General features: G+C 30.8%; 1 protein-coding gene across 1 annotated transcript; it reads left to right on the top strand.

The window, feature by feature from the left end:
- Positions 1 to 1,261: 1,261 nt before the first annotated feature.
- LOC143591306 (uncharacterized) lies at positions 1,262 to 4,322 on the top strand. The gene is made up of 4 exons (XM_077071550.1): positions 1,262 to 1,596; positions 2,357 to 2,461; positions 2,538 to 2,585; positions 3,816 to 4,322. The coding sequence occupies exons 1-4, from the start codon at positions 1,333 to 1,335 to the stop codon at positions 4,053 to 4,055; spliced, it is 657 nt and encodes a 218-aa protein (XP_076927665.1). The 5' UTR covers positions 1,262 to 1,332; the 3' UTR covers positions 4,056 to 4,322.
- Positions 4,323 to 11,674: the final 7,352 nt, after the last annotated feature.

Below are 11,674 nucleotides of genomic sequence, written 5' to 3'. Positions count from 1 at the left end.
AGACATTTTACCTCTGTAAAAACAAACAACACCTATGAGTAAGTACCTAATGGTACAGATTTTTCCAAAATCTTAGTACCGGTACCAAAAATGTGTGAATAATGATATTCTACCGGTTCGAATGTAAAATTCGAGAAATACCCGAACCATAGTGATCGATTACTAAATCGATAGTTTTGATTGCAAGAACGAATCTTACTATTATTATTATTATTATTATTATTATTATTATTATAACCTGTAGAGATAGATAGGACTGGTGGCTGTACCCATCTTCTCTTCTCTAACTTTCTTTCTTTCTTTCTTTCTCTTTTCGATTGATTGATTCATCAGGTAAGGTAATCAATTAATCAATCAATCAATCCCCACATCTTTTTTTCTTTTCCATCCAATTATTACAGATTAATTTCATGATTCTGTTTATACCAACACTTATGTCTTAATTAATTAATTACTAATATCGTTACGTTGCGTCTTCAATTGTTACATGATGATGCGTACTTTCTGATTATTATTATTTAATTCCGTAGATGCATTTCTTCTATGTCAGTTTCAAAGTACAGATTATTTCATTTTGAATGATAAGTACTATTATTAATTGCTCTGCTTTTTTTTATTTTTTATTATTATCGTATGATTTGATTTCGTAATCAGTAGGGCTGTAAACGAACCCAATGGAATAATCGTGCTTTTTCGTTGAGGAAATGAACTTGTTCGTGAGCGGTTCACAACACAGACAATGTTTTATTGATTTGGCTAACCGAGAACGGCCGGTGTGGTGTTTTTTAGCATTCATATTGATATGTTAATTTACGTATGAACTAATGACTCGTATATTTTTGTCTTATAGTTAATGGTTTTGCTTAAATCTATATGATAAGATTAGAAAAACCATTACAAATATTAAAAATCTTTAATGAACAAACCTTATTGAGCGTAAACGAACACAATTGAACGAACGTGGCCCCTGTTCGTGCTCGTTCATTCAGTTAATCGAACGAAACTCCTTGTTCATGTTTGTTTGTTTATTATAAAACGAGCATAAACGAGCTTCCAGTCGAACCTTTGGTTTGTTTACAGCCCTAGTAATCAGTTTTGTTGCTCTGATATCATTTGGCAAATTAGCAAGTTTAAATGTTTAATAATCTCTAAATCAAATTAAAACCATAATAGTGTGGTGATGCTATTTTACGAATGGTTTATATGGAGTTTAATGAAAATTGTAACTTATATCAATCTCATGTTACTTGTTATAATGTAGGTACATTTGTGCTAATTTCGAGTTTTGAGGTTATTCTTTATAAGTTTTAATAATCTATCAACATTTGGTTAATGGGATCCGAAGGGCCTCCATCGGTAACATTCCACGTGACGGGCTTTAAGAAATTCCATGGAGTTTCAGACAATCCAACCGAGACGATTGTTAGGAATTTGGAAAATTATTTTAAGAAAAACGGTCCACCAAAGGGAGTGAGTATCGGTAGTTGCACGGTTCTCGAGACTGCGGGCCAGGGAGCTGTGGCTCCTTTATATCAGACGTTACAATCCGCTTTGAGCAATGACACACAACAACTGGATTCTAACAAAGTTATTCTGGTCAGTTGCTTCTTTCTTTAATAATCTTAAAATGTTATTAATTTGTTTGTTTTTTTGGTAATTATTTCATATGTTATGGTTCAGATCAATTTGTATACTGTGAAGCTAAATAAAAAACAAGCACACGATTAAATGGTTGTATATTGGATCCTTGAGAATTGTAAATCGTGCTTATTTCCACTAACAGGTTTAAGAATATTGATCATGATGTTGAAATGATGAATGACACAAGTAGAATTTTTTAACGAACTTAGAGCTTATAGCATATCACATTAGAACAATTTGAATTATGCTACTGTATAGAATGTAACAGTATTATGTTGTTTGCTAAAAGATGAATCTATAAATCATTTCTTCAGTGCTATCATTGTTCTGAAACTAGAAATGAGATAACATTTCACAAATCATAATCTAGAAAAAATGATAAAAATCTATAGTAAAGTTCATATTTATGTAGGATGGAGGGATTATAATATGTTTTTTCATCATTGTTTATATTACTATGCATGTCACGGTCTTCAAACCTACGTTAAACTACCAAATTGATGCTCTTTTAAAACGACCTGCTTGACCTGAACGCATTTTGCTCAGAACCCATATTCGAACCTGTTCTAATCTGGGCCCGTTTTAACCCAAGCCCGCCCGACCTGGCTTGTATCCATAGATCAGTTTTTTGTTTTTTTTTTCTTTTGTAATATTGATGTCAGTCTGTAATAGCATCTTTAACAAATTTTATTGCGATTTCAAATCTATGTTGCAGTTACATTTTGGAGTTAATAGTGGGGCCACAAGATTTGCTATTGAGCATCAGGCTTTAAATGAAGCTACTTTTCGGTGTCCTGATGAGATGGGATGGAAGCCTCAGGTCGGTTTTAACTCGTTAAACCATTAATGTACTGCAGTTACATGGTCTGTAAAGCCATCTTTTTTTTTTCTTTCAGAAAGTGCCTATTATTCCTGCAGATGGTGGGATTTTAAGAGCAAGAAAGGTATAATCAGCAGTTTTTTTACCTGAAAGAATTTACCGTCGTGATTTTATTTTAGGGTTTCACGCCCTGCTTGTGGTGCACGCATATAATGTATATATGTGTGAACCCTCGGGTGGGTAAAAGTGAAATTGCACTAATTTTGACGTTATTTTACTAATCTCGTGAAAATAACGTTAAAAGTGATGGAAGGTTAATCAAGCATCATGTGGTGGCGTTGATAGCCGAAAGACAAGGGTGCATGCACCAATCGGTCGGTGTCCCAATGGTTGAGTGTTATGTGTCTTATGTCCAAGGCTTGATGCAAAACTACTATAGAGCCGGGGGTCTCACCGGAAGCAGCCTCTCTATCCCTATGGGGTAGAGGTAAGGCTGTCTACATCTTACCCTCCTCAGACCCTACCATAGCTTTGCTATTGGTGGGATATACTGAGTACGATGATGATGATGATGATGATTTTATTTTAGGGTTTTACCACTCTCGTTGAAATGTTCTGATTTTATTCTTAAAGCATGCTTTTTACTTGTATGTGCATATTATATAGAATCTTGAGATTATAATACCGCATACTATCTGCATTTTTAAGGGAAAACTTCACATAATGGTAACCAAGTTTCGCTTATGTTTCACTAAAGTCGGTCAACCTTTTTTGCCTTTTCAAAGTCACTCAACTTTGATTTATTGTTCCAAATTTGTGCAATAATTGTTGGCTTGATGACATGTCTTTTTCTTTATTTCTTTATAGGATCCAACTTTACAGAATAATAACCAAGTTTCCTATTTTTTCCATTAAAGTGACTCAGCTGTTATTTACTGTTCCAATCTTGCGTGTTTACAAAGTTACCATTTGATGACGTGTCAAGTCACTTTTTTAAAAAAAATTCCTAATACTTATATGGATTATACAAATACTGACATGTATATTCTTTTTATCTTTTCATGCCTATGTCATTTTTTATTTATTAATTCAAAATAATGTGGACTGTGTTTTATTGTTAGCGGGCCAAACATGTAAAATTTGAATTCTTTATTAAGGAAACAGATCAACCGAGTTAAAGTAGCCCGTGGTTTTCATTACAGCCCAATGGTTTGTTTTATTCGGAAAAAATTGGATCATAGTGTTGACGGCCAACACACCCGGCCAGCCCATTCTCTTTTGAAGCTTACATCAAGTTAAATGTGTGAAATTTTAAATAGATGATGCCAACTTATTATTTTAATTATGTATGCAGACATTTCTTCCTGTAGATGAGATAACCAAATCCTTGGCCAAAATGGGTTATGACGTGGCAACCTCTGATGATGCGGGCCGCTTTGTATGCAACTATGTATACTATCATTCCCTTCGATTTGCAGAGCAAAATGGGATTAAGTCTTTGTTTGTACACGTGCCACTCTTCCAAACAATAGACGAGGATACCCAAATGCAGTTTGTTGCGTCCTTGTTGGAGGTACTTGCTTCTTTATGTTAGAAAATATTATCCAATGTTGTCTGTTTGTCTTTGTCTGCCTGTCTCTCTAATTCTCTATATTGTCGTCTCCAAGAGGGAATTCGTGTTTTGTTTAATAATGGTGTTACTATGCGTTTCTGCATAGTTCGGAAGTTGTGAATATTTGTTTTAAGTTGTTGTGGTTCATCCGTGACCTAGTTCGGGTTGTATTTGTATTTATATATGGTCTTTTGGCGTTACACGTGTAATTCATAATCATTCAAGTGATTCTTAAGCCAAAACTTATAATATTGTGTGGATTGAAAATCAAAGAAGAAGCATATCATATTATCATGTCTATGTTTATCTAAAGGGATTCAAATCTTTCCGACATACCCTCTAGATCTTACATCTTAAACAAGTCCCGGTTTGTGATATTGTGACATGAGTGATGAGTTGAAAGTGTGAGAGAGGAGAAACTAGGTGAAAAAAATCATTGGCTAAGTCATGAATTTGTGATATTGGGAGAGTGAGTGAGAGAAAAGGAAAGGAGAGAATGGGTGAGAAGAAAGAGAATAGGCAATGATGGTGATGTCACATGCATTTGAGATGGTCAAGGATTCATTGTAGGTTAGTAAGCAAAAAAAACAGAGAAATATGAAAAAATGCTTATACTTCCATAATGTTATTAAGAAAACCAAAAAAACATGAGTTTGTAACTTATAAGTTAACATTATACATATATTAATTAGCAAATTTTCTTTTCCTGATGTTTTTGAGACTAGACCGGTTCAACAGGTTCAATCGGGATTCGGTCACCTGACCGGTTTGGTTTAATATAATTCGCTCGGTTCTTAAAATCAGCGGGTTCAAAGCGGTCCACCGGTCCAACCGGAGAACTGGACCAGTTGAACCAATTCACTATCGAATTTCATTTTTAAATTTAAAAAGTTTTCAACCTTAACAATCATTTTTGAGATAAAAGTTGATCGGCCGGTCCGACCGTTTCAACCGGTTAAACCGGTAGCGTGTCTGGTTCGCTGTCCGATCCGGTGATTTTTGGTACCCTGTTACAAATATTCTTGTTTTATGTACATGTGTTGAATGCTCTTATTTTATAACACCATCTTCGTCGGTTCTTTAATCTTGGTTCAAACCACCTAAAATATTGGAGTAGTTGGTTCAAACTAAAAACAAAGTTTTGAAGTTTGATTCTTCAAACCATCAAAAACCACCCATTGTAGCCACCAAACATCACATCTTTTCACCCCATATATATATACTAGCTTTTGAACCCGTGATTACACGGGATTTGTCAAATGATCGAAATTTAGGTATTTAATCATATGTAATTTAGGGTTTTTTTTTGAATTTAGAGATTACTTTTAATATTATCACACACTTTAAATGCTACATATTTAAACTATAGATTTTCTTAATATTAAAGTAATGTTTCAGTATGACATAAAATCATGTATTGGTATCTAAATATATTAAAGATGTTTTATATGATCAATACGGATGTAAGTTAAATAATGTTTTACAAATTGTAAGATTATAAATATTGTATTTATTCAACGAAATTTAATGTACACACGTAACTAAATATCTATTATACGATAATGGTTCGTAAATCATTATTTAACTAATTTAATAATTCACTGTTTGATTTTAAACTTATTATATATATTCAATGGTTTATGGTTTATATGTTTTTTTAAAAATTATGGTAAAACTTTATATATCCAGTAGTGAAATTAGATTTAATAGGTTAGTAAAAGTTATTATGATTTACATTAAATACCTTTTCATATAGTTACAACTAATGAGTCATACCAATTATACACATGACTCATGGATAGCTTGAATTAAGGAGAATAAAGATTGAATGTGGTTATGACATGTCATTATTATTATTTTGTTTATTAGTATAGGTAGATATATTAAGAACTTTGAGAATCATTTTGAGTCACAAAAAAACCTCTTAAGAATATTAAAAAGAATTTATAAAACAAAAATTTTTAAAAAGAAAAAAAACCAAAAAAATTTATTTTTCTTCCTGGTTTCATAAAAAAAATAAAAAATTATACACAATATATTTGTATTTAATCTCGATTTACACAATGTACCCATCATTTAACTTAATTGTACATACTTGTATAAAGAATAACATGTATAAAATAATAAAAAAAATAAGTATTATACATATGTGTATAATTTTCCTAAACCAATATATATTTTTAATTTTTTTATGAAACCCAGATGAAAAATAAATTTTTTTGGTTTTTTGTTGTTTTATAATTTTTTTATTTTTATAAAAAGAGTTTTTTTTGTTCTAAAATGGTTCTTAATTTCAAAATAGTTCTCACATGATCCTATATATATATACTAGTTTTTATCCCCGTATTACGGGGGTTGTTTTATATTATTTATTTTTAATATTTATTTATTTTATGAATTTTTATCTTTTTTTATTATATGAAAGTTAATAATATACTTATGGTTTGATGATAAATTGTTTCACAAATAAATGAGATGTTATAACCCGGTTTAAAAGTTATACGGGTTTGATGAAACCAAAGACTCGTTTATTTTTTAAACTACAAATTGGTTTTTTAATTATAAATAATATATATCTTTTTTTAAATAAATCATATATTAATTTTTAGTATATCCCTACTTTATAGGATTATTATATCAAATATTTGGTGAGATAAGTTTTAATTTAATGGGATGTTATAACCCGTTTAAGAAATATATGGGTTTGATAAGACCCATACCCATGAATTCGGGTCAAATGCATGAGAATCTTTCATTTAAAAATCAAGCAAATCTGGTGACTCCAAAAAAAGGGAGAGCGATCACATCGCGACACATAGGATTTTTAGATTTTCGTTTATATATATTATAGATATACTAGATTTAGAGCCCGTGTAATACACGGGATTATACAAATTATAAAATTACATGGAAAATCCCGAATCTTTTGATTATTTCCAAAAATGTTAATAAAAGTAAATTTGAAACCCGAATCATGTTTAAAATTCTAACTTTCACCCGTTTGATAGTTTAAAGTCAACACTTTGACCCCGTAACAAATCTAACGATAAATCTATTTGTATTCTCAAACTTTAAAAAATACTCAGATTTCTCATTTTGACCCGTAACAAATTTTGACACAAATGTATTTAACTTGTATCAAACAATTTATTTACCAACTTTTGATTGTATAAATCAAATTAAAGTTTCACAAAACCCGAAACAATCCTACATAAAAAATCAAGAAATTAAATATGATAAATTTGTTACATATGAAAGTGATTGGTATATATTTAACAAATAACCGAAAAAAATATACCGTTTACTAAATTAACTTAAAAATAAATTGATAGATTTAAAACATATATTTATAATTTATAAACTTATATGACAAATGTATATATAATATAAACATAATGTTAAAGGAAAGTAAATATGACATGCATTAGGGTCAATTAAGATCTTGGTTTTGGAGGGAAAAATGTTATGAGGTTTAACCATAAACTGACATGTGTCACAGTTATTTTCTTTTATTAGAATAGGTATATATATATATATATATAGTAAAGTTATAATAAGAAGTAGATTTTTACTAAAAAGTGTAGAAAGTGTGTTTTCACCATTAGATCTAATAAAACACACCGCACAATAAACACGCTTTTCATATCCACCATTAGATCAATATATCTAACGCACCAGATTACTTCTTACACTTTTTAAACACACTCCACTTCTTATTTTAACCCCGCCCTATATATACGTGTGTGTGTAAGTACAGCCCATGGGCAGGGCAGGTAGGGCTCAGGCCTACAACTTTTATAAGGCCCAACAGTTTTTAAATTTCTTTTATATATATATATAAATATTTTAGGCCCAGTTACATTAAAATGAGGCCCATAACAAAACAAATAACCAGGGTTTGGAAGTTTAAACGTACGTAGGCAGTAACTTGCAAGTTGCAACTTCTAAACCTGCGACCATCTAACTTCTGACGACCTTGAGAGTATTTCTGGCCAGCGGTGATCGGAGTCTGCCTATTACAAGTTTTTAACTTATTTTAAATTTTCTATTTCAAAAATAGCAGATTACGTTGATACATTTATAAATAAAAAAAGTGAAAACCATGTAACAAAAGTGCCGATTGGTTTCTCAATTCTCAGTTTTCATATATGTTGCAACTTGCAAATAAAATAATATTGTAGATCAATAACATTTGAAACATGTCATGTTGACTATTTTGCATGATCAAAAGTGCAGATGGCATATATATATATATATATATATATATATATATATATATATATATATATATATAAGAAGTTTCTAAGAATGGTAAGAACCAACAAAATTTTGACATTGGTATTACAAATGATGGTGAAATAACAATTCTAGGAAACTATGTCGGTTATAATGATAAAAGAGTAATTCTAGGAAACAATGTCGGTTATAGGTAATTTTAAATCTCAACCATTGATTAACATGATTCAATGGCTGTGATTTATTTCTAGTCTTCCTAGGAAACTATTTATTTTTAATATAACCATCCCCTATATACATATACTAGCTTTTGAACCCGTGTATAACATGGGATTTGTCAAATGATAAAAATAAAAAGATCCATTATTTGAAAGAAATGAACAAAATTAAAGGTAAAAATAAAATATATAGTACAAACAATAAGAAGTCTAAAATCTCAAATTTACAAAATTGATTTTTTATATACAATATCTGCATAAATTGTTTTTACCAATTACCCGTGGATAACTATGATGAATGGGATGAAAGATTAGAAAATTAGAATGAAATTATAACCCATTTATCAAAATTGTTTTGTCCCGTGACCTATGGATTGTTAGAATAAATAAGATGAGGAATTAGATAATTAGAAATGAAAATATAACTCATTTGACTAAATTATCTGGACCCATGACCCATGGATTGCTAGGTAGAATTAAATGAGAGATTAAATAATTAGAAAGGAAATTATAACCTATTTGTCAATATGGTTTTACTCCATAACCCATGGATAAGTCAAATGAATGAGAAGAGAGATTAGGCCATGAATGAATGTGAGATTGCCACATCATCTTCATTATTTTCTTTTATTAGTATAGTTATATATATATGATAAATTGCAAATAAATGAGAATGTTTGATCAATTTAGGAAATTAGGTTCAGGGAGGTCTGGGTGTATGTACATGCACTTATCAGTTTATCAAAGGCAAGTTATTATTTCATATTTGCTAATGTTAACTTTAATATTTGTTAGCTTTAATATTTGATACTTGATACTATAATTGAATATTTGATAGTTAATTACTAAATACTAATTAGCTATGTTATTATTTGTTTTTTAGATATTATGCCTCCCAAGTCTAAACACTTATCCGGTTGTCAAAAATGTAAAAAGATAAAATAGAAGAAGAACTAAGAAATACACAAATAAAGAAGAATGCGAAGATACATGCGTTTTTCCAAAAGCAACCTCAAAGTTCTAATGTAAAAGAAAAGGATGTACGTGTCGATGAAGATCATGAAGATTAACATGTTGGTGAAGATGGTTATGGTAATGTTGAAGGGCATGAAACTAATTTCGATATGAATGGAGATGCTCATGATCATGTTAATGGTAATACTAATGTGGATGAAGATGATGTTGATACTAGTGTGGATGAGGATGAAGTTGATGCTAATTTGGATAACGATGATGTTAATGTTAATCCGAAAATTGATATTTTTGATCCTACAACTTGGGATGGACTTAATACTTACTTGGTTAATGTTTTGGTAAAGAAAGATCCAAAACGATATTTGACTATTAAAAAGGGTCCCGCGGATAAATTTGGAAGACGCTTTTCTTCAAGTTTGTATACAAGAAGTCTATCAAATAGAGAGACTTGTGATAGAACATGGCTAGTGTATTCAAAATTGGTTAACAAACTATTTTGCTTTTGTTGTAAACTATTTAGACAAGGTCCACCGAAAGGTTCGTTCGATGGTGATGGTTATGGGGATTTGAAGCATACTAGTGATAGACTTAAAGATCAAGAACTTAGCTTTGAACATATGAGGAATATGCAAATATTGTTTGAAATGCGACAAAGGTTGAATTGTAACCAAACGATTGACAAAGTAGCGCATGACCAATTTAATAAGGAAATAGATTACTGAAAAGAAGTCACTTTTAGAATTATTGCGCTTGTTAAGTTTCCAGCTAAGAATGGTTTAGCTTTTCGCGGTACAAATGAGAAGTTTTATAAAAAAAGTAATGGGATTTTTTTGGGATTGATTGAGATGTTGGAAAAGTTTGACCTAATTATTAAAGAGCATGTGCGGTGTATCATGAATGATGAAGTTCGCGTACATTATCTTGGACACAATATCCAAAACGAGCTAATCTTTTTACTAGTCGACGAAAATCGGAAATCATCAAGAAGATAAAGCAAACAAAGTATTACTCCATTATACTTGATTGCACCCGAGATAAAAGTCACCAAGAACAAATGACTTTAATTGTGAGGTATGTCAATATAAACTCTAATTCTTTAATTGTTAGTTTTATTATATTGCTATGTTATTTATACTATTACAAATGTATTTAATTATTAGGTATGTGAATTTAAACGCCAAACCTTTTACTATTGATGAATCTTTTCTTGGTTTTTTGATTGCTAATGATACAACGGGTAAAGGACTCTTTGATGTTATGCGTGAGGAATTAAAGTCTCTTGGTCTTGATATCGATGATATGTGCGGCCAAGGCTATGATAATGGAGCCAACATGAAAGAAAAACATCAAGGGGTTCAAAGGAGATTCCTAGATATGAATCCTAAGCTTTTTATACCACATGTGGTTGTCATAGTCTTAATCTAGTATTATGTGACATGGATACCACTTGTACTAAAGCTGTATATTTTTTTGGAAACATACAACGGATTTACAATATCTTTTCCAATTCTACAAAGAGGTGGCAAAATTTAAAAGACAATGTTAAAGGATTGACTGTTAAGCCTTTGTCTGCGACTCGTTGGGAAAGTCGGGTTAAGAGTGTGAAACCTATTAGATCTCAACTATCATATGTAAGAGAAGATTTGCTTGAGGTTAGGGACACCGAGGGTGGTGATCCTAAGACAACAAGTGATGATAATTCATTAACAAAGAATGAATTTAGTGATTTTTGAATATATAGTATCAATCATTATTTGGTATGAAGTATTATCAAACGTGAATGTGGTGAGTCAAAAGTTTCAATCTAAGGATATGATAATTGATTAGCTATTGATCAAGTGAAAAAGTTGATTAATGTCTTCAAGAAATATAGAGAAGTGGAGTTGTCTAAGGCGATCAATGAAGCTAAGGAAATTGCAATTGAATTGAGTGTTGATCCAATATTCAATCAAAGGCGTCCGATTCAAAGGAAAAAATAATTTGAGGAGACTTCAAATGGAGAAGATGTTTTATTTTCAGCGGAGGAGGATTTTAGAGTCAATTACTTTTTATGTATCGTTGATCAAGAGATTTCATCTCTTGAAAAAATATTTGAATAATACCCAACAATATGAAAAACTATTTGGTTTTTTGTTTCCTAAAAAGTTGAGGGAACTTGGAGAAAAAGATCTT

The sequence above is a fragment of the Bidens hawaiensis genome, unplaced genomic scaffold (genome assembly GCF_021521415.1).
Source record: "Bidens hawaiensis isolate Kalapana, Puna unplaced genomic scaffold, B.hawaiensis_p1.1 tig00039544_1, whole genome shotgun sequence".
Lineage (NCBI taxonomy): Eukaryota > Viridiplantae > Streptophyta > Magnoliopsida > Asterales > Asteraceae > Bidens > Bidens hawaiensis.
The sequence above is the reverse complement of the archived record's forward strand: the minus strand, read 5'-3'. Positions and strand labels throughout refer to the sequence as shown.